Source organism: Phyllostomus discolor, chromosome 12 (genome assembly GCF_004126475.2).
Source record: "Phyllostomus discolor isolate MPI-MPIP mPhyDis1 chromosome 12, mPhyDis1.pri.v3, whole genome shotgun sequence".
NCBI classification, from domain to species: Eukaryota; Metazoa; Chordata; class Mammalia; order Chiroptera; family Phyllostomidae; genus Phyllostomus; species Phyllostomus discolor.
The window spans coordinates 53,493,301-53,515,516 of NC_040914.2; the positions used below are offsets into that span (position 1 = coordinate 53,493,301).

Sequence of the window (22,216 nt, forward strand, 5' to 3'; positions counted from 1 at the left end):
CTGGCGGGAGACCCTCGATTGGACCATTCACACCTCAGCCGGGATTGGCCAGCTCGCGCATGGGGGGGCGGGCCGGGCCATGCGGTCACGTGATAACATCTGGGACTGGTGATTGGTTGTCAGGGAGAGGGATTGCCACCGCGGAAGGGGCGTTTCCTAGGGGACTATCGGTGGGTTGGGGCAGTACGAAGCGGGGGTGGGCCCTGCGCGTAATGGCAGCGCCGTGGCCTCGCGTCCATCTTTACCGCTCTCTCGGACCTGTCACAAAGGAGTCGCGCCGCCGCTGCCTCCCCCTCTCTCGAGTGGATCCTGGAGCTGGAGAAAGTCAGTGCCGCAGCCCAGCCGCCGTGCTCCGGGAAGCCCCTGGGAACGGGGTGGGGGGGAAGTCCGAGGGCAGGGGACATCGGTAAGGGAGGGGACAGTCCCCTGAGCTTGCGGTGGGGAACCTGACTGGTGTCAGGGGAGGCTCCGGGAAGGGGCCCGGGATGGGTAGCGTTCAGCAGAACCTGGGAAACGTCCTGAGGTTCTCCACGGAGGCCCGCGCTGAACGCGCCTGAAGATGTTCCTGGAAGAGGGTGTTCTCGCTTTAGGGGGTTCTAGACGGGAGATTCTCGGGGGTTGCCCTTCTGAGAAGGCCGCAGCTAAAGCGGCCCAGGTGAGAGGCAGGTAGCTCTCGGGAGGCTCCGGATATTTAGGAAAGCTCTCGGCGGTGTCCAGGGCGGAAAAGGTAGATGGGAGGATGCTTTGGGAGGGTTTCCTTTTGTGGAGTTGGAGGCTTAGGAGGCACGGGTGGGAAGCCGACATTTCCCCGGGAGACATGAAAATGCCTCGGGGTAGAGGGATGCCTGGGAGAGAGGGGATAGGAGTTGGGAGCCAGAGCCAGCGGATTCCTGTGCTCCGGAGGCCCGATGTGGAACATGGTGAAGGGCCTTGAGCAGAGGCGATAGCAGGGTGGTTCTGGGAGGAAGAGACCTCCATCCATAGGAAATTCCCGGTGAGGAATAGTGAGAGGGTAGCAGGACTGGCGAGACCGTTCTCTCTGGAGACCGACCCCGTGTGTTGAAACACAGAATTCAGTTGCTTCTGGGCTTAGGGCAGGTGGGGTGGAGGAAGTCCACCCCAGCAACACTCCCTGCGTGCCTCCAGATCAGGCTTTTGCCCTTACCGACTGCCTCAGTTTCCCTGTCTTTGGAGAGGGAAATCAAGGCAGGGATGGTCCACTGAGACTGCAGTTCTGTCCTTTCTGAGTGAGGTTGATCTTCCGGCATTGTACTTTGAACTTTGAAGGGCTGGAAGTGTCTGTTATTGACTAAGTAGAGTCGGGCAGTTGTCCCAGCACCTCAGCGACTTGTCCTTAGACACGTGACTTAACCAACGTGGGTCTCTCCTGTGAAAAGCTTTTCCATGTGGAAACTACTCTCCAAATTACAAGCTGTGTGAAAGTGAAGTACTGTGATTCTACCACCCAACGGCTTTTAGGGGATAAAAGTGGAGGCACTTCATCTAAACCCTAAAACAGTATGTTGATGTAAGGGGTTGGCGTCAACAGTGGTTGTCGGTCCGGTTGGAGTGCTGGGAGCCATGTTGGACTGAAAAAGCCTCATGGTTCACAGCTGTTTACGTCATTCTATGGTCTGAACCCATGGGTGTCAACCCCTGCCTAGATTGGGGTGGAGGGATTTCCAGTTTTGGCTCTGGGGGGTTTAATTTGAAATTCTGATGGGCTGGAAGGAGGTAGCACTATAATATAATGTTGCCCTTCGGGAAGATTTTCCCTGACAACTGAAGTTTTCCTCCAAGTAATTTCATCTCGATAATATAAACTACCTCTCCTTTGTATGTACATGGCCTTTGTGTACGGGCAGTGAATATCTTTCTTCCTCCCTCAGCTGTGATTTTATACAGAAGACCTCCTTTTTTCTCCATGAATTATGCCTTCCTATAGCAGTTCCAAACTACAGATTAGCATTGGCTTTTGAATTCCTCTTCCACGTGGTTTTTCACCATCTGTGGAGCTGGCTCTTCCTGGGATGACATCTTGCTTTGTAGCATCCTCTGTGAGGTTATAAAGATGCTTGTGTCCAGGTATGACATTTTTCTGATGTTTGGTTAGTGGCATGTATTAGCGCTGGCTTTCCAAATATTAGGTAATTTATGATGTTTGACGTTTGGTGTTTTGTTTTGTTTTAAACAAAAAACTGACTTTTATTTCCTGTTTTTCTAATCTTATATTTCATGGGTCTTTTTAAAAAAAAAATCACTGTGGTGATTTTGTGAGCTTTCTGATTTCCCAGGATTCATGTTGTCCTGACCTACTGCTTAATGTCTGTGACCTGCTTTTTGCTGTTTCCCCAAACCCTTCATTATTTCTGTACTCCATGATTATTTTTAAATTATTGATTATAGGAAGTGTGCCAGCATATGCTATGTGGGCTTTTTCTGCTTTGTCAGCAAAATGTTCCCTTAGTAAATTGGCTAAGAATCAAGAGGAAATAAAAACATTTCCCCTATTCTATAGTGAATAGGGGGAAACAAGAACTCTGAAGTATGTTTTGGCAAGAGAATAAAAAAAAATTGTTGTGTGTTCCCGAAGTGCATTTGTAACAGCTTATTTCAACTCATGAGCTTAGTTTAGTCTCAAGAATTGCCTGTACATTCCCTTATAATGAAGTAATTTGTTATCATGAACTGAGACGTCAACTTTGAAATACAGCTCTCCCTTCAATACTCTCTGTATAACAACTATATAGTTTGAGAAATTATTAGGAATTCTTGAGGATGGCAATCACTATTACGCTAGTCTAAATCAGAGATTTTCTGTTGTGTGGTGGGGGACCCTTGTAAAGGAGGGCGTGAGAGCCACAGCAGAACCAGTTCTCTCTTTCACAAGAGTTACTTGCGGGTAGTAAACTACCAGCTTAGCTTCTTTCAAATATTTGACATTTTCAAGGCATTTACCATTGAATTTGGATAGTTCTTTTTCCCTGGTATTCAAATTAGGAAATCAAAAACAGAATACTCAGGAAGTAGTAAATGCCAAAACTTGGGCCACAGCCTTTAGGAGACTTAACAACTTTCAAGAGTGTAAAAGAATGTTTTCCCTTTGGTTTATCTATTCAATAAATCAGCTTTTGAAATAGTTTTCTTGCCAATCTTCCTGATTAGGGAAAAAGTACATATTTGTTATTTTACTCTCAGTGTCCATTCTAAAAGGGAATGCTCGCTGGTTAAATGTGTTTTTTTTTTTTTTTAAACCTTTTAACTGTAGATAACTGTGTGATATATACAAGGCTAAATGAGGTAAAGTTAATCTTATCAATAGTGGTGGGCTCTTAGAGAATATTCCCCTTTCTCTTCTTTCTAAGCTTTTGAAAACTAGGAATGCATTTGAGATAGCAAAGAATTGATGCATTCCTTAAGTTTGCTAAGGAATGAACCCTGCTGGTACCTTTCCTGCTGCTTGAAATTATGGCTTCCAGGCATAATTTTATGGGTTCTGTCCACATCAAATAGAAGGTTTGAAACACCTTACTTGGCCAGTTTATTATGACCTCATAGTTGAGTGTTTCAGTGTGAGCCGTTCTTACCCCTTCTTCCTCCTGAAGAATGACGTGTCCTCGGCTGTGCTCCCTCGACGCACTGATCCCCACACTGATCCCCAGCGTCACACTCCTGCCCTGCCCCGCCTTGTGGGAAGTGCAGCTCCTTTTCTTCATCCTTATTGCTTCATGGTTATTCATACTTAACATATACCCAAGGGCTACTGATTCACAGCCTGCCAAGTGAATTATTAAGGATTACTGAAACATGGTATTCATCAACCAAAACCAGCACGTTCCGAGTTTGCTGTTGTCCGGCACCACCTTCTCCCACGGAGTCTCTCCTGAGACACTGGGCACAGTGCAGAGCTGGGTCATGTGCAGGCCGGGACTCCTGCAGTCTCCGGGAAGGGTGCCGATGTTCCCCTGTGCTTCCTCTCATGGCTTTTGTTTGTTCTGTTCTTCGTGGGAGTTACTATTAGCTTCTTTATCAACTTAGTTTATGGGCTTCTGGTTAACCTTTCACTGTGGTCAGGGTATTCGTACCAATAGTATTTTGGCTTATAATTTGAGACATGAGTGTGTTGCAGTGAAAATATAAATCCTCCACACCCCTGTGTTCATGCTGAGATAAGGTCACCTGAAAACCTGCTTGTACGGACACACTTGATGTTACTAGGTTCCTTGTGCGCTGGAAGAATGGTGGAGTGAGAGGCCTCCCTCTAAGGGAGTGGACAGCGCTGCATCCACAGGCTTGTCTGGCGCGTGTGCCGTTATGCGTGGGACCCTCAGTGTCTTGTCTTTTGCTGTCCTTCATCTCTTTGCCAAGAGCATGAGGGACCTATTTTTCTATTGCTTTTATTTCTTGAGCTTATTGGGGTGACTGGTTAATAAAATTGTATAGATTTCAGGAGTACAATTCTATTATATAATAGACCATCGGCATTATATAATTGTATGGCATGGGTTTTTTAGAACATTTCATTTATTTACTTTTAGAGAGAGGGAGAGAAAACATCAGTGTGTGGTTGCCTCTCACTTGCACCCCAACTGGGGACCCAGCCTGCAACCCAGGCACGTGCCCTGACTGGGAATCGAGGCGGCAACCCTTTGGATCCCCGGCCTGCACTCAGTCCAGTGAGCCACACCAGCCAGGGCTAATTGTACGGTGTGCTCACCGCACCGAGTCAAGTCTCCTTCCGTCGCCATTTACAGGGACCTTTTTGCACCTTTGCTCAGTGCCTGGCATATAAGCATTGGGTTCATATTTATTGAAGGATGTTGTCTCACTTTTTCAAAGTGATCAATATTTTGGAATCACTCTATTTTTACAGAGTTTAGACTAAATTCACTGAAAGTAGTCATTGAATAGCTTTGAAGTTCTGGGTATGCAACTGAGTGTCATCCAGTGCTTTCAGACACCATTTCAAGTAGATCTCCTTCAGGGATGTGTCGCTGTTCGTGCTGTTTATACACTTTGTTTGCTTCTCTTAACAGTAAAGAGTTTTCTATCATGGAAAAACTCATATCCTTCAGATTTCTGAATCACATGTTTAGATGACACATCTGTGTGATTTCCTATTATTCTGTCTCCCGGGGCGAAAATCCCAAATCGTACGGAGTACCACATTTGGTTTTCTCCTTTGCGCTGCAGCCATCATTAACGCTTACCTCAGTTCTTCCATAGCGTTTCCTGTTTGGGGCCAATGCAGATTTTCAGTCTTTGAGACCAGGCAGGGATTATTTACTTCTCTTGTGTGTGCGTGTGTGTGTGTGTGTGTGTGTGTGTGTGTGTTTTAACTATTATTTGCATCTGGAAATTTTTTACTCCATCCCAGCCCTAAATTTTATTTTTGAATACTTTTTTTTTAATGCTGAATGAAAGAATTCCCCTTTTTCCTTTGCACTGTTTTAGGTCTGGCTGTGTTCTGTAATGAATTCTGCCCTAAGTCTCTCCTAACCACGGACACCGCTGCTACAGGGTTAGAAAGCTCTCGATATTTTAGGGGAACCTTTTCCAGATACTCCTTACCTAATGGTTCAACCAGAAAAATTAACTATTTTCCCCTCCAGTGTGTACTTGCTTACACCAACCTCAGTGCATACAAGTATCAGGATCACCCAGTGCTTTTCCCAGACAACTGAAAGGTTACAGTTCAGGAGGTAACGCTACCTTGTATGACTTAAGCTTCACGTGGCCAGTCCCACTGCAGGTAGATAATTTTGGACACCTGGATGACATGTAAAATATCAGAGCTGCCTTTCCTTTTGGGAAGAAAAATAAAGTTCCAACCAAATAATACCAAATAATCTTACTGACTTCTAAGTTTTTCCCTTTTGAACACAAACTTCAGTAAGAAAACTATGGTCTTTAGGGCATCTTGCACTGTATTTTAAAAGCTAATATATTTCCGGATGAGGTTTTCTGTCTCGATAGGGTTTGAGCTACAGAGGTGTATACATTTGACAAAGTCCTGCACATGCATATGTAATGCTTGTGCATTTCATTATATGAGGGAGCACCCCTCCCCCAGAAAACCCCAGAATTATCTTCTGGAGGGCAGGCCCCTCGTAGTACACAATTCCTCCGTTAGGTGAGTGACCTGCAAACCCTTCTGCATCAGTGTACACCCTCCCTGTTTTCCCCGATCTCGCCCTGAGAGACTTTTTTTGTTTCCCCGGATGAAAAATGTCCTCAAAGGGAAACATTTTGCCAATGTGGAAGAGGTGAAACAAAAAAAAACAAGCAGGAGCACCGAAAGGCATCAAAATTGACACGTTCACAAACTGTTTTCAGAGGTGGAAAACACATCTCCCATAGGTGCAGTGCATCCAATGGAGAGTCCTTTGAAGGTGACAGAAGTTTAAACATATAAGAATAAAATGCATACTTTTTAAATAAATTCCTGGTTTGGGGAGGTTCCCTTCATATGCAAATCTAACTTCTAAAAAATATGTTGAGCCCTGACTGGTGTGGCCCCAGTTGGTTTGGGTCTTCCCGCAGAGTGAAAAGCCTCTGTCCGTTCCGAGTCAGGGCACAGCCCTGGGGGGCAGGCTTCGTCCCTGGTTGAGTCCATGTTTCTCTCCCTCTCTTCCTCCCTCCCTTCCCCTCTCTCTAACAAGGTAAATAGATAAAATCTTTAAAAAATATATTGAAGTTCAGTTAGTAATATGTATGCTGAATTATTTAGGGGGGAGCATACCGATGCCTGCAGTTTACTTTGAAATGCATCAAAAAAGCTGGGTGGACTGCTGAAGGGTAGAGATGGGTAGATATGTGATAAAGCAAGTATTGCTATAATATGTAATGATAAAAATGTTATTACCATAGTGTTAACGACAAAATCCAGGTGGTGGGTATGTAGGTGTCCACTGTAAAACTCAGTTTTGCTGTGTGTGTGAAATTTTTCACAATAACAAGGGTCTGGGGTAGTAAACGTGAGGGGAGCAGTTTTCCCTTATAAGCCTGGCTCAGGAAAACCCAAAACGCTTTCTACCGAGAGAAAAGTCATTAAAATTCCCGCTGCATCATGTATGGTTGGTTTCCCTGCCGTGTGCTCAGCCTTGAGTGGTGAGACGTAAGGGTGGGGAGAATGCCGCGTCCCTCCGTGACGGTGTGCAAGCCCACGAGGGGAAGACGCGGCGAAGAGGGCAGCATCCGTCCTCCCGTGGCTGAAGTTTGTTTTTTCTGGCCTGCGGTCATTCTTTTAGCCAGCCTGCCCTGTCTTGGCAGCATAATCCCAAAGTCTTCTTTTCAGAGAAGAGGAAGTGTTCTTAGTGTCCCCGAGCTGTGTTATGATTGAACGCAAGCAAATATTTGAAGAGACGAATAATTGATTCCTGGACCGTTTGTTAGAGAGGATGGGACTTGGCCAGATGTCTCCCATGGTGAGCCGCGTCTGACGGTGGAGGCCTGTGTTTTGAGTGCAAGAACTCGTTGCTTTAACACAAAACTTACTGGGAGGACAAGTTTGATTTTCCCGCCTCAGAGCCGCTTTGAAAACTATATAAAATATAAAAATCTAATAAATCACAAGTGATGTAGAAATGGAAGAATAGTCTTTACGTTTAAAAAGGAATCAAAATTAGTGTTACCACTCTTCAGAGAAATAGATTTGCAGAGGAAATATTCGATTATAACCATGCTCTTGCAGGAAAAAAGCTAGGAGCGGTATAATGATTTAAACAGCATTGCCACTTAGGTGGTGAGAAGTCTTTCTACCAAGCGGTGGCATCCAGTGGTGTCATCATCATTAACACAGTTGATAATTGCCACATCGGTTGATGTTTGCCATAGCTGCAGATTTAACAGTCGCATATGTTGACATTTTTAGATTAGCTTAAGGTGTTTGGTCTCCAAGTGGACTTGACTGACCATCTACTGCTAAGTAGTCTTCAACGTCAAGGCGAGGTATGTAATATTGCATAGTTACGTGATCTCCAGCCTCATCCATTTTCTCTCCCATTCAGTCTGTCCACCCTTGGGTGACATGATCCAAGGGCAGAGCACCGTGTGGGTTCACGGTGTTGCTTCACAGAGTAGGTCTGGTGAGAAGCATAGGGAGCTGCTCTGTCCGTCGCGTTGGTACACTCTGTACACGGTCACTGACGGGTGGCACTGTGCTCTCCCAGGCATTTTGGCTGGCCATCCCAAAGACAGTCGCAGTTCATTTTCCTGGAAAGGAAGATTGACTGTTTTGTCCCCAGGAGAATCACCATGAGTGTTTCAGTTTGTCCTGCGGTCAGTCAGTCAGTCAGTAGTGTGTCCTGCCTGCTGTGCCAGCTTCTCTACATAGAGTGGTTTGCAGGCCCGGCCCCCATCAGCAGCACCTGGGGAGTTTCTGGGAAAGCACTTGGTTGGATCTGATTCTGGCTATTGGGAGTGGAACCAGGTATTTGCATTTGAAGGAGTAACTAGGGGATTCTAATGCTCATCACCTGTAGGATGAAGTTGTGATCCCTTCCAAAGTTCTGTGTCTGAAAGCATAGGTAAATGAGGATGACTTCAGTACCGGGGTAGGTGAGCTCTATGACAGATCAGCTGTTTAGTCATCTTAGGGCTCTGAAGTCAGGTCTTGCTGTCGAGTCCCCACCTGCCAGGTTATTTTCTTACCTCTGATCAGCCAGGTGCTCGTTTTACACTAACACCTCGCATTTTGGGACCCCGCGTAAGTATCAGGCACTGTGCCACGTGTTCTACAAGCACTATTTCGTTTCATCCGCACAGTGGTGCTGTGAGGTGCTCAGGACTGTCACTGTCTCCCTGTCGTGAAGTGTGTCTGTGGTCAGGGCAGTTGACATGCAGGGTGGGCGGTGAACACGGCAGGGCTGGGGGCTGTGCCCACTCTTCCTGACTGCAGGCCCCTCCGCCGTGCTTTCGGGGGGCTCTGGCGTCCTGCACAGCGTCTGCGGGCGGGGCGTCACTGTCTGAAAACAGAGCACCTTGGATAGTGGGTGAGTAATGCTTTTGGAGTGAGACAAAACAAAGCTGTCTAAAGCGTAATTGTTTAACGTCATTTCTCAGTGTTTCACCTAAGGAATTCATGATTTGTTCTCAGAGAGGAGTCAGGAGTGACAACCACGTCCGGGTGAAGAGCTGCATACATTTGTTCGTGCCGGATAAGTCCGAGAGCTCATGCTCTGTTTATTTATGGGCTCTGCCTTCGGCGTAACCCTCAAGAATGTTCTGTATGCTCATTTCAGAAATTTTAAAAAGATAACAGCTCATTTTTTCCTTGTGTGCTTTACAGCATTATCTTTGCAATGCCTCACAGCTTCTCCCACCTCATTAACCTCTTCCTTACACGTGATCTTTACAGCTAGTCTTCAAGAAAGTCAGTCTTTGTTTTTAAAATGTTTGAAAACCTTTTTTTAAACTCAGTTTCCTTCTCTGACAAATTGTGTAGTTGACATCATTTTCTGGGTGGTTTTAAAGAAAATGAGTTGGAAGCAGTCAGTTTGAACCATACTTGAGTTCAGTTTGGAAATAGGGAGGGAATACTTAATTTCTGTCTTCCAAATGTAGTCAGATTTTTTAAAATGTGTGTACGTGTGTGTGTTGGATGTCTTCCATGTACTCTGAAGCACTGCTAAATGGAAGTCTGCATAGATTAATTCCGTATTTGGTTTAGATAAGCCTTAGCAAAAATTTTTTGGATAGAAAAAAGTTTTAAAATTTGAGATCCAGCAAACTTTTTAACTCACTGCTTTTCTCATAAGCATTCCCGGCTCTGTTTCTTCTTAGTTATTCCGAATAGCTTTACAGGTTAAACTGTAACTTCATGGGATCCTCTGCTCCCCTTCAAGGCTTTGTTTTCTGGGTCCTAACTTCACCTTGACACTCTCCAATCACTGCCAGTTTATTGTTAGTACCTGAGTGGCCTCTCTTCCTCAGGTACGGCTTCCCCAATTGAATGTGTCTGGTGGGACCGAATCTCCTGTTTTCATACCATGCCCACCCGACCACCGTGCTGATCGTGGAGAGGCCCGGGGGCTGCAGGAGGCCCGCGGAATCTCCCTCCGCTCTGGGAGCTCGGGTACCAGGAGCAGTTTGGGGCGAGACGGCTCTCCCCCGGGAGAGGCAGCTTTCCCCGATAGATTCCCTTGTACGGAATTCTGGACCACTCCCTTCTCTTGTCCCCAGAGAATTACTTGGTTTGGCCACAGATTTTTATAGCATAGTGGTTAAGGGACACTGATCATCCAGAGCGTGTGTGCCTTTACAGCCTTGAATGGCATGAGGTACGTACATTGCATCGTGGTATAGGCACAGGTATTGTTACGGGAGAAAAACAAGTCACAGCACAATAGTTAGGGCATCGCCCTACTTACCAGCACTGTAAGTACATAACAGTGGGTGTGGGAATGAACACATGAAACTTTTAAAGCGGATTACCTCTGGGAAAGGAATGGGTGAGGAGGGGAGGGTTTCAGACGAGAGCAGAACTGGGGCTTTCATTATCTGTAGACACATGCAGCCTTTAGGTCTCAAAATGAATGTATATTCATTTTTTTTTTTACTTTTAAAAAGTAGCAGATAAAGTTTTTAAATATAACACTTTATATTAAGAAGGTGCTCTACTGGCCCATCAGCTAGGCTACCGCCTGGTGGCAGACCTGCCAGAAAACCGTGGGGTTTTACCTCCTCTCACCTGAATGGTTCCAGCTGCGTCCCCTCGTCTGACCTCTCCAGGAGAAGGGCCAGCGCATCGCTTCTCGAATGTTGCTTTTTGGTCTCGCTCCGAAACCAGCATCATTTGTAAGATCAATAGGGATTTATACCAGGGACCCTTTCAAAGAGTCATTTTGGATTTCTGTCTGCCGCCCTTTTAAGCATTGAGACCTCTTGGATATCTGGTTCTGAAGGGCATCGTATGTATACCCTGGCTCCTGCACTAATGGGACTGGTATTACGTCACTCTTTGCTCGTTCAGAATGTGCTCTTGTTCAGAAAGCTATTTCCAGCCTAGTCCTTACATCACGCTCCTACCTATATTTCAGTCATAGCCTTTTAAGGTCACCCTCCAGATTTTGAGGGCAGCCTGTTTTGGGGGAACCCAGAACATGTGTGGTATTACTTCACTCAGCCACTGCTGTCCTGGTGTCTGGAGGGAAGTACTGTCTGTCTGTCCCCTCTCCTCTCTCCTCCCATCCTATGTTAACCCATCCTATCTCCTCCCCTCCCCTGCCCCTCCCCATGTATCTATTTTTCATCAGCCCCCCCACCATGAGTAACAATTAAACTGGGCAAATATTTAAAAGAATTTGCTGCAGATCTATCTAAAATAATGGAAGTAGTATTTCCCTTGCTTCTAATCCCACCAAATTATGCGTTAAATTTCTGTCTATTCCTGAGCCATTGCTCATTATTGGAGAATTTCACTGTGAACAGCCAAGTGCTGGTAGAGACTATACACTAGTTTCCATTCCTTGTGTGTCTGTTTGCGTTCTCAGGGGTCCCAGTGTCCAGGTTTCGGCATGATTTTCCACTTTCTGCTGCCAGCCCCAGGTCAGCCTCCTGCTTCTACATCTGTACTTCTTTCCAGACTTAACCAGATTTCTCAGCTTAATGAAGAGCTGGTTCTGTCATTAGGGTTTTTGATGATAAACATACTGTGTGGGATGGGGCCGGCCACCTATGGATTTTTGGAGGGCAGGGGTGGTGCCTTGTCCTCCCATTGCTAGGGCAGTGCCTGGCGGGAGCTGCTCGTCAGTGTTTTCGGTGATAATTGGTGCATCCTTATCCTTAACTTTGTAGCAGGTGTGTTATGCAACAAACTGATCGTTGTGTAAATGTAACCTTGTGATAAACACTGGCCTTTCCCCAAGACAATCTTGCTTAGATAACAGAAAAACTTTGTAACTACTATTATGATTTCTGGAAATTCTCGAGAGCCTCCACGGGAAACCTCTGCAGTTTGGATAATTTAAGTGGAACATTTTATCCTTTTATTCTTCTTGTTATCAAACGGATGTTATCACAATTGTATGGTAACTTTTTAAACAACAAATCTCTATAATTAGCTTATTTGAAGCACTGAATTTCTCATACATGTGAACTAAGAAAGGAGACGCTTCTTTTTGTTTTGTCCACAAAAGGAAGCCCTGAACACCTGCACACTTCCTCCCAATGTATCAGTAGTTCTGTGCAGATAGAACCACACATATGTTTTTTTTTTTTTTAAAAATCAGTGGGAATTCCTGTGGTTTATAAGGATATGGTTTAGCAGTCAACTTTATAATATAATTATAAAAGGAATTGGTGATTGTTAATTCTCTTATGCAGAGATACCTCTTTATGTCGGAAATCTATAAAAATAACCAAAGATAAGTCTTCATTTGTAATCCTACCATCTATAAAATCAAACTAGGAAAGTTTGAGCAATTGAATAGCCAAGACCCTTTGATTCATTTTCTTCTTGGGTTTGTTTGTTTGTTTGTTTTCCTGTTAGGGCTGTTGCTGGATGACCAGGATTCCCTGTAACTGATAATGTTGGAGACCAACTCTGTAACTTGCGTCAACATCCAGTTGTTACAAGCAAGTAGGATGCCAGTGTCTCAGCTCCGGGTTATGAAAACAGTACTTGGAAAACTGAAAACTATCTAAATGATTGTCTTTGGTTGGGCCGTGTTCTTAGCAAGCAGAAGCCTCGGCCAGGGTCTGCTGTGGACTCTTGAGGAGCACATAGCCCACTTGCTGGGGACCCGAAGTGCCACCGCTGCCATGGGTAACTCCTGTATCTGCCGAGACGACAGTGGAGCGGAAGACAGTGTTGACAACCAGCAGCAGCAGGCCGAGAACAGCGCCGTGCCCACTGCCGACACGAGGAACCAGCCCCGGGACCCTGTCCGGCCACCGAGGAGGGGCCGAGGACCACATGAGCCAAGGAGAAAGAAACAAAACGTGGACGGACTGGTGCTGGACACACTGGCAGTCATACGAACTCTCGTAGACAAGTAAGTATGTGCTCACCATCGCCTCGCGGGTAGTGACAGGCAGCCTGCCAGGCACCGTAACTCTTGGGCCCTCCAGTTCGGAGCTTGTCTTGACCAAGCCTTGCGCTCCCGGGGCAAGGGGGGTGTTCTGCTTCTCTGCTGGCAGGGTGCACTTCACAGTTTGACGTTTTTACCACCTGACACCTCCTCCTGTCTGGAAATGTCCAAATGCTCCTGGAGCAGAAAACGCTAATCAGTCTGTGGTCTTTATTAGGGCACAGTGAGTCAGGAGTGAGTTTGTATCGCAGGCTGCCGTAGGAAGCAGTCTCACGAGGACTCGCCCTGCGCTCGTCTGCCTGTCCACTCCGCTGACCAGAGCTGCCGGAGGAGCTGTTTTCCCGAGAGCGCGGCTACGTGCGGCCTCTGTTGGCGGCACAGGAGCCCGGGTCGAGGAGTTTTCCCCTCTTCACTTTTTTATCTCCCTGCTTGGCCCTCTCAGACTCGCCTGGGGAGCGTGTAAGCCGAAACTGCAGGACACACCTGTACCTGTCCTGTTTTCTGCTTTGCTTTGTCTGACTCTTGAATTCGAAATCCCAGATTGAATAACAGTGAGATTAAAGGGCATTGTTCAAGCCGAAAACAATTTTTTAACTGAACCGTACAGCTCAGTAGTTGGGAGCAAAAGTTTTTGAGCTTCGATGGGCTAAGGTTCAAGTTGTGACCCAGCCCTTTAACTGGCTACATGACACGGGGTAAGTTACTTCTGTAAGGCTCAGATTCCTCAGCTTTAAAAGGGGAGTAATAAAAAATACTTAGAATAAAAGGGGAATAATACATTTTTTACAGGGATTGTCACGAGATAGTGATAAATTTTTTTCATAAGTTTTCTCTGTATTCTTTTTGCTTCAAGCTCTGCTAGTAAATTTAAATATCTAAATAGTTAATCACATTTTTCTTTTTTTATAGATTTTATTTATTTATTTGTAGAGAGAGGGGAAAGGAGAGAGAAAGAGAGGGAGAGAAACATCAATGTGCAAGAAATATTTCGATTGGTTGCTTCTCACATGCCCCCAACTGGGGACCCAGTCTGCAACCCAGGCCTGCGCCCTGACCAGGAACCAAACTTGCAGCCTTTCCGTCCACAGGCCGGCGCTCAGTCCACGGAGCCACGCCAGCCAGGGTGATAATCACATTTTTAGAATGTGGTTTTGCTTAGTTCCTCCAAAATTATTGCATAAAGCAAAGTACACCTGTGCGTATTATTCTGGGGGAGGGGAGGGGTCCCCTCATAGAAATAAATTTGTTTTGCACATCTCTCCATCTGCTGGAGGAGGGTGGTTCTCACAAATGCTCTCCACCGCCAGATCAGAAATGCCTTCCAAAGTTTATTAAAGCCAGCCTGTGACGCAGGTCTGGTTTCTGAATGGGTTAGTGCAACCCTACTCTGTTTGTAGGAAATACCTATTGAATAAATCTGTGCCATTTAACATCCCCTAAACTCAAGTGAGGGGCAAGAAGCTGCTATGGTGAAATTTGAAAAATACCATAAAATTGTAGAGAAAAGTTGTCCTTCTCAAATAAGGAAATAAACCACAGGCATTGCTGTCTAGCCCACTGGAAAAACAGATACAGAACAGACTTTGCCATGTATTTTAAAAAGTGTGTCAGGGAGCGTGGGGGCAAGATAGCACCGTATTTCCAAGCTTCGGGAAAATGTTACACATTGCAAGTGCACTTGTTGATAAAGCACAGAATTCGCTCACATGAGGCAAGTGGTGTGCGTTCGAATAGGAGGGCAACTTCCACCCTGAACCTGTTGTACTGAATTGTAGCTACTAACTCTTCCGAGACCGGAAACACGGGCAGATGCACAACAAGTGCGCGGTGCCGTGCTGGAGAATAGAACGGCCCAACGGGGTCCAGACCGCCTGTAAACACAGTTATGTAGCTGTTTCTTCAGAAACTACTGAAGGAGAAGAATTTCATAACCTGTAAAGTTCATAAGGCTTTTTAAATCTGACATGAAAGACAGACAGACTTATAAGATCATCCCCAGAGGGATGTCTGAGTGTATCGTTCTCCCTGTTACTCAGGAAAGGACGGCATTCATCTGACGGGGGAGGTGCCGCAGGAAATACACTTTAAACGCACTTATTTTAAAGTCACTTTAAAGTTCCATTATTTGCATTTTGGGGGTAGTGACTTGATCCTCATATCGTTAATGATATTAATGCTAACTGTTCTCATGTGATTTAGAACTTCAATTTGCAGATTCCTCCTGATGGAAATTTCCCCCCCACTGTGTGTATGTGTTCTCCCTCGTCACTCATATTCTCTCTCTCTCCCCCCTGTCGGACCTGTCCCTTCTGCTGTTGTCCCCATCCGGGTCCCAGGGACCTTCCGGGTGTGAGTGAACCTGAAATTGATGCTTCCGAGTGCCCATCCCCCATACCAAGCCCAGGCCTTGCTGCAGGGCTGTCTGTCTCTGCTTGGGTTTTTTTCCTACTAGAAACCTGTGTCTTTATACAGGCTATAGCTCAGACTGCCACCCGTAACTTTTTCAGCTCCTTTGAGTGAGAGGGGCCTGCCCCAGCCTCACTTAGTGTAGTGAGTCTGCTTCATCCCACGCGCAGGTGGCGCTTGGTCCCCGTACCTGCCTTGCGGGCACACAGCTCCCGGTCCGCCCTGTCTCGTTCCTGACCCAGGGCCCTGCAGTCCTGTGGCTTTAGCGCCTGCCTTCGCCCAGAAGTTTCTACTCTGTTTCTTTTCCACAAAGAAGTTTTCTTGTTTTTTTAATGTAGGGGATACATGTGCCCTTCAAATATACCTGTGTAGAGTTGAGGTGCTCATATTCCTTATTGGTTGCTGACCCTGTCATATTTTTTATTATTTTCCCCCAATTTCATTATCCTCTTTACCACCTACCTCCAATATCAGCGGGTGACCATTCCATGAACTTAAGTTGTGTTCCTCCAATCTGCCTGTCGTATGTTTGTTTCTGTCTAGGAAGTTTACAGAGTGTTTTTTGTGCTCTGTAGCACAAAACGTACGTAACTGGGTTCATAATGTAAATCTCTTTACCTTCTCTCCGCATTACGTTCGAGGACTGTGCTGCTGTGTGTAAAGCCGCAGCTGCTCTCACCGCTGCGGTGTGTGCCTTCGTGTGCCTGCAGGTGCCGTGGAGCGCTCTCCCCTCGTCTGGTGGTGGTCCCTGAGGGTGCTTCCAGATTTCCGTCCCTACAGATAGCACCGCAGCAAATAGCCTCCGGTGCCTCTGTGGCCTGTGCCATAGTTTCTCTGGAATTGTTGGGTGTGTGTGTATTTAATTTTATTATTGCCACATTGCTCTCCAGAAGTGTTTTTATCTCTCAGTTATATGGCTTAAAACAGTTCTTTTAAATAAGAATTTCCCCTTATTATGCAAAGACACAGGATGTGGATAACCAGTACCTAAGGAGTCCCTGGAAGGAATTTAGTAACTCCCGTGTCGCAAGGTTATTCTGAGGATTAAATAATTGAAGACAATCGTTTTTAGGGTTTTTATCATGGTAAAACAGAGCCACAATATGTGAATGAGTAAATGGTAGATATATTCTATTCCATCAGTAATTAAGTGTATCACTGTCTGATGGAAAATATTTCTTTCATTATTGAAACTTCCCTAAAGCACTCAGGATTCCCAGGATCACAGTTTGAAAACCCACTGAATCAAGGTACCGTAATGCCCTTTAAGAATACTAAATAGCTCCTCGATTAGTTTTGGTCTCTTTTCCTTCTAACCCCATGTTTTGAAGCCTGAGCAGATAGTGGCACTTTCCCAGGGGAACCCTTAAAGATGAAGTTGTTTGTGTAGGCCCTTGCTCGTAGGTGCTGGGCCGAGGTCGCTGTCTCCCTCCCTGATATTTCTCTGAGGTGAGTATGAGGAAGGTGAGGCTGACTCCCCTGGCCTGTCTCGGTTGGCACGGGGCCTCTAGAGACAAAGCCGAACATAGGCCGAGGTTTCTACCTTGGGTCCTGCGCTTCTACTTCAGCCTGCGTGGCCGTCCCTCCGTGTGCCCCCTGCCCGTCTGTCTGTGGGCCGTGCGGGCAGCGGGCGGGCGGCCTGGGAGTGAGCGCGTGTGGTGTGCATCTGCCCCGACAGGTCCCGGCTCTGGTTGTCCCTTCCAGCTCTTTCTCTGTGTTCACTGTGTATTTCTCTTTCTACCCCCACACAGCATAAACTTGTATTTGAAATGTCATTTCTTATTTCTTCAAGTTTAATGCCTTGAATGTTTGTTTTTCAGTGATCAGGAACCTCCCTATTCCATGATTACCTTGCACGAAATGGCAGAAACAGGTATTTTTAAAGTTTTTTTTAAAACTACTTCCTACTAAATTCATGAGTATGGAGAATTGTGACCACTTTTTTAAAAATAAAAGATTCCAGAAATACTTAACATACATGACAAAGAAAAAAAATCTCTTTAGTATATGGAAATTTCCTACACAGAGGGTAGGAAATGTGTATTGCATCTTGAGTTTGTAGCTGCACTTCTCAGTAATAGTTTCATCTCACTGAAATCATTACCAGAAAAATTCCTTAGTGTTGACAGATAGACCCGTGACCATAACTTTCCTAGAGTGGGAAGGATAATTTTTTGTCCTTCAATTTCTTAAGTGTAATTCTAAAAATAGAGCCAACTGCTTCAGAACCTAGTCTTCTCAGTGAACTCGTATGTCATAAATAAAATGCCAAAAACTATTTTTATCATATTTTGAGAACCTAGGACCATAGCTTGAATTTTCTCCAAATAAAGACGCCCAGAAATCACCAGACCCCTGGAGATTCCCATTCTTTGCTCCACCGTAGCTCCTAGGATGGCTGGCAATGTCCATGCCACGTTAGCTGCTTAAAAGTTACAGGCCGAAGGCCAGCGGTATGTCTGTTTCAATGCGAAGTCATCTTATGTCGTGAGATACGTTTTCACACTTGGGAAACAGCGGCCCCAGTGTGTAACCCTCTGGATTTGCTCTCAGATGAGGGCTGGCTGGACGTCGTGCAGTCGCTGATCCGAGTGATTCCGCTGGAGGACCCGCTGGGGCCGGCCGTCATCACGCTGTTGCTGGACGAGTGTCCGCTGCCCACTAAGGTGCGTCGGTGTTGATCTGTCACGAAACTGTCGTCTGTGCTCAAACACAAGATGAGTGGCCACAGAGAGCGCATGATACATTGCGTTTCCTGTCTGTGCATTTGGGCTCCGTTTTCTTCAATATTAACTTCATTATGTAAACTTGCTTTTTTATTACTGACGAAGTATCGCCTCCTCCTATCAATAGCTTACTATAAAGCTTTGGTTTAAAATTTTAAAAATGTTAAAATGGAAGCATTTATATATAAAATACAAGCTTTGTTTGGAAACTTAGAGTATTTAGTTGCTGAGCTAATTTTCTTATCTTTTAACAATTCCCTCGTAACAAAAATTTTTACACATTCTCTACTCAGAAAAAAACTTATACTGAAAGCTCTTTCGAGTCTTACCCAAACATTACAGATTGTATAACCTTGATTATCCCTTACATGGGACAAAGGTCTCAAACTTTCATCACTTTAAGTCCATAAATCCCATGGAAACCTTTCTTAAAAATGTTAGATTCTGGTGTCTTTCGTTTGTTTAAGCCTCAGACATTGAGGCCAACACTCAGAAACAACACGGACAGAAGGGGGAAGTCCTGGGCCCTGTCCCTGATGAACTGGCTGTTTGCTAGGCTTCTAAGGGCTTTGTTTCTGTTTTAATTTGCCTCAGAAGCTCTGGTGAGGTTTGTCCTTGGTTAAAAAAAAAAAAATTAAGTAAACTTTTTACTTCAACATCACTAGGCCCAATCGTTCTAAATTATAGTGGTGTTTGGGTAGATTGTGTCTACCGAAATGATTTAACGATTTTATGACTCAAGAGTACATAGCATGTATTTGGTATAACTGATACACTTGAAATGAAATGGAGTTTAGCAGTTTATGGGAGACAACTTTCAGGTTAATCAAATACCATTTCCCATCAGTAATGGTATTATTGGGTGCATTATATCATTTTTGTACAGTTGTTCTGAGTTAACACCTGATTATAGATTTTTGTCTGGGAGAATTACCTTGGGGGAAAAACTAAGGAGTGTATTTGTCAAATCCGCTTGTTCGTTTTTGTTTCTAGGATGCACTCCAGAAATTGACCGAAATTCTCAATTTAAATGGAGAAGTAGCTTGCCAGGACTCGGGTCACCCTGCCAGACACAGGAACATATCTGCCGTCCTGGGCTGCTTGGCCGAGAAACTAGCAGGTAGCTCCGGGGAGCCCCAGCGAGGGAGGGCTCGGGCTGCTCCACATCAGGGAAGGACTGCACCGGAAGCAGGTCCAGGCTCCCCCAGCCCCCCAAAATTAAGGGACAGGGATAACTCAGAAGCCACAGAGGACAATGCAGTCTAATTAAGCTTTGAGGATTTTCAGAGGGAAATTTAAAAGAAAATGTGTTTATTGGCTTTAAAATTAAAAATAGGAGAAAAGGCTGAACTCAGTATAAGAAAGATTATATGTGTACGTATGTAACATACATATATACATGCATGTTATAAAGTTTAGGTAATGGAGACAAAGGTGGAGGGAAGGGGAACGGGGATTTTAAATCGGAGCAGTTACGGAGAAGAGAAGCAGATCATTAACTTGTTTACGAATAGAACCCCCTTTGGAAAAGCTAGCATTAAGTGCAGCTGGACAGCTCAGCTAGTTACGTCGTGCGTGGTGGAAGGAACGGTGGATGGGCAATCAGAACAGCTGGGTGCTGGTTCACACTCTGCCATGTGCCGCCCCCCACCCCTTGCCCCGGAGTAAGTCACCTCACTCGGGGGCTCGGTTGCTCACCTGTGACACGAGGACAGTACTAGTCCCCACCTCAGAGCAGGAGGCTCGGATAAGATAGTGTGCAGGAGAGTGCTTCGTGAGAGTCCTACTCAAACAGTTTCAGTGGTATTAGCTCCTGATTGCAAATCACCCGGCGCATTTAATTATATCCGGCGTTTGTTGCGTCTGTCTAGGTCCCGCCAGCATAGGTTTACTGAGCCCAGGAATACTGGAGTATCTGCTGCAGTGTCTGGTAAGTGGGCCATCAAAGCCAGTTATCCATGCTTAGTTGTTTCCAACTGTGCGTTTTTCTCAAACTGCCAGCCTCGCCGTTGGCACAGAGGACGGAATCGGTTACAAATTTTATTTGCAGGTGTTCCCTGAGTGTTTTTTCCCTCCTATGTTAGGAAAAAAATGAGGGTGGGGTGGCAGTTTATGACGAGCAATAGCAGCTGGGTTGCAATAGCAGCCCGGTTTTGAATTTAGTTATAAGATAGCGGCTGTGACTGACTCGTGTGTGTGTGTCCTTGGGGTCTGCCAAGTGGTAGTAGGGACCCCCCCAGTGGGGACAAAACTACATGGCCTCCCAAGCCAGGAAGCCGTCAGGTCAGATTTCTAGTGTATATAAATCTCCCTCCCTCCTTCCCTCCCCCATCCCTACTGCTCTTAAACTGGCGCTGTTGAGGGTTTGCTGGGTTGTCGGGGAAGCTCGCGGCTGCCGTGGCTCTGCCGTCGGGTCTCCCACTGCTGGACTGCACTCTGGACTGGTCTGTGGTTTTTAAGTTGTGTTCGCAGGCCTAGGGAGCACTGGCCTTCTGCAGAATCCGAAAGACCTTCTATTTCAGTACCTACGTGATACCTGATACGTACTTAAAGCACCTAACGCTGTTAGGAAGCCACTCTGGGGACCAGTGATTTTGTACTCGAGAAGTTGAGTTGAGGGAACAAGGCCACCCAGACAGTACAGTGAGCCTTCATTTTACGGCAGGGTGTGATCAAGGGCAAAATCGCTTCCTTCAGACGAAGAGCTGCGGGAGTTCTGAGAAGGCGACTGGGGGCCGGAGGTGCGGGCTGGGCGAGTCCTGGGATGGACTGTCCTGGTGAGGGTGGGGCCTCAGCTGGGTCACGCCATAGGGGACTGTTTGATGGTCACACAGGGAGGAGTTCTGGGCTGAGGGCACATCCCTGGCAGAAGCCCAGAGATAAACACGAGCATGCTCCTGGCATATTACGTAGAAGGAATCGTCTGATCAGAAGGTAGCGTTCCGAGACATGAGGACGTGTTTGCCAGAGGGGAGGGCCCAGGGCTTGGAAAGCCAGACAGTGGGATTGCGAATGGATAGGGCGAGAAGCTGGGGACGGGCTTTGCAGTGGGGGTTCGGTGGTCCTATGAGCTGTGCAGAACCTACTCGGGCTCCAGGGAGTGAGCAGAACTGACGGGCGCCCCTCTGCAGACTCCGCACGCAGCTGTGCGAGAGGATGGCTGTGAGACAGACGCGGTGCTGGGCAGGCAGGCCTTTCTCTCCGTGTGAGCGCACGTGACGGGCACTGGAATGTAACTAAAGAGCGCACTTACTGCTCTCTCCCACCCGCCATCAGCATCTCGGGGTTCCTTTCAGAGAGCAGAGGGAAGACTAAGCCATCAGTTGTGAATTGCATTATTAGAACATGGCAGTGATGAATTATTCCTTTTAGGGTGCTGAATAAAAAGTCATTTTTTGCTACAATTCTGTTTCTCTTCGGCTTGCTTAAATGAATGTAAGAATCAGCATTATTTTATTTAATGAAGCCCTAACATAAATGTTACTGAGTAAAATAGCAGTGCACTTAACCACATACTTTTGAGGTTTCCGAATCTAAGTGAACTCAGTAAACTCAAGAAAATAATGTAAGACTTGAAGAGACTCGACCTCGGTTTTTCGTTACTAACAATATTAGCAAATGGATAATCGAGGACTCGAATGAGGAAAACTTTTCTGACTGCTCCCACAAAAATCTAGCACACACCGGGGAAGAAGAGGAAGTCGGTAACTTGCCTCCTCTGCAGGGGAACGATGTCTTTATGTTTTGTTTTTTTTTATCTTTTGTTGTCTTACAGAAGCTACAGGCCCACCCCACAGTCATGCTTTTTGCACTTATCGCACTGGAAAAGTTTGCACAGACAAGTAGGTATAGTGACTCCTTGCACTAATGATCTTACATGTCGGGTGTTAAAAGTCTCGTTTCCCTCGGTTACTGGCGGGTTTGCTGTGGGAGCCCCACCAGACGCACGTGCGTCCTGTCTCCGTCTGTGCAGGCGCCTCGAGGCCAGCGAGATGTAACAGGGACAAAGGCGAGAGTTTTCTCACCTGGGAGCCCAAACTTGGTAACAGTGAT

At 46.0% G+C, this 22,216-nt stretch overlaps 1 protein-coding gene across 2 annotated transcripts in view; it reads left to right on the forward strand.

Annotated features, from left to right (window-relative positions):
- Positions 1-121: 121 nt before the first annotated feature.
- The window catches only part of RSPRY1 (ring finger and SPRY domain containing 1), a 41,048-nt gene continuing 18,953 nt past the window's right edge, over positions 122-22,216 (forward strand). The window contains exons 1-7 of one of the 2 annotated variants that reach the window (XM_028501937.2): positions 122-324; positions 12,491-12,995; positions 17,258-17,310; positions 17,991-18,103; positions 19,157-19,283; positions 20,035-20,093; positions 21,939-22,005. In XM_028501937.2, coding sequence (XP_028357738.1) covers positions 12,646-12,995; positions 17,258-17,310; positions 17,991-18,103; positions 19,157-19,283; positions 20,035-20,093; positions 21,939-22,005 — 769 coding nt within the window. In that variant the 5' untranslated portion in view covers positions 122-324; positions 12,491-12,645. Of the gene's footprint in view, positions 407-12,490; positions 12,996-17,257; positions 17,311-17,990; positions 18,104-19,156; positions 19,284-20,034; positions 20,094-21,938; positions 22,006-22,216 lie in introns of both variants that reach the window. The other variant, XM_028501938.2, reaches the window with a different exon arrangement.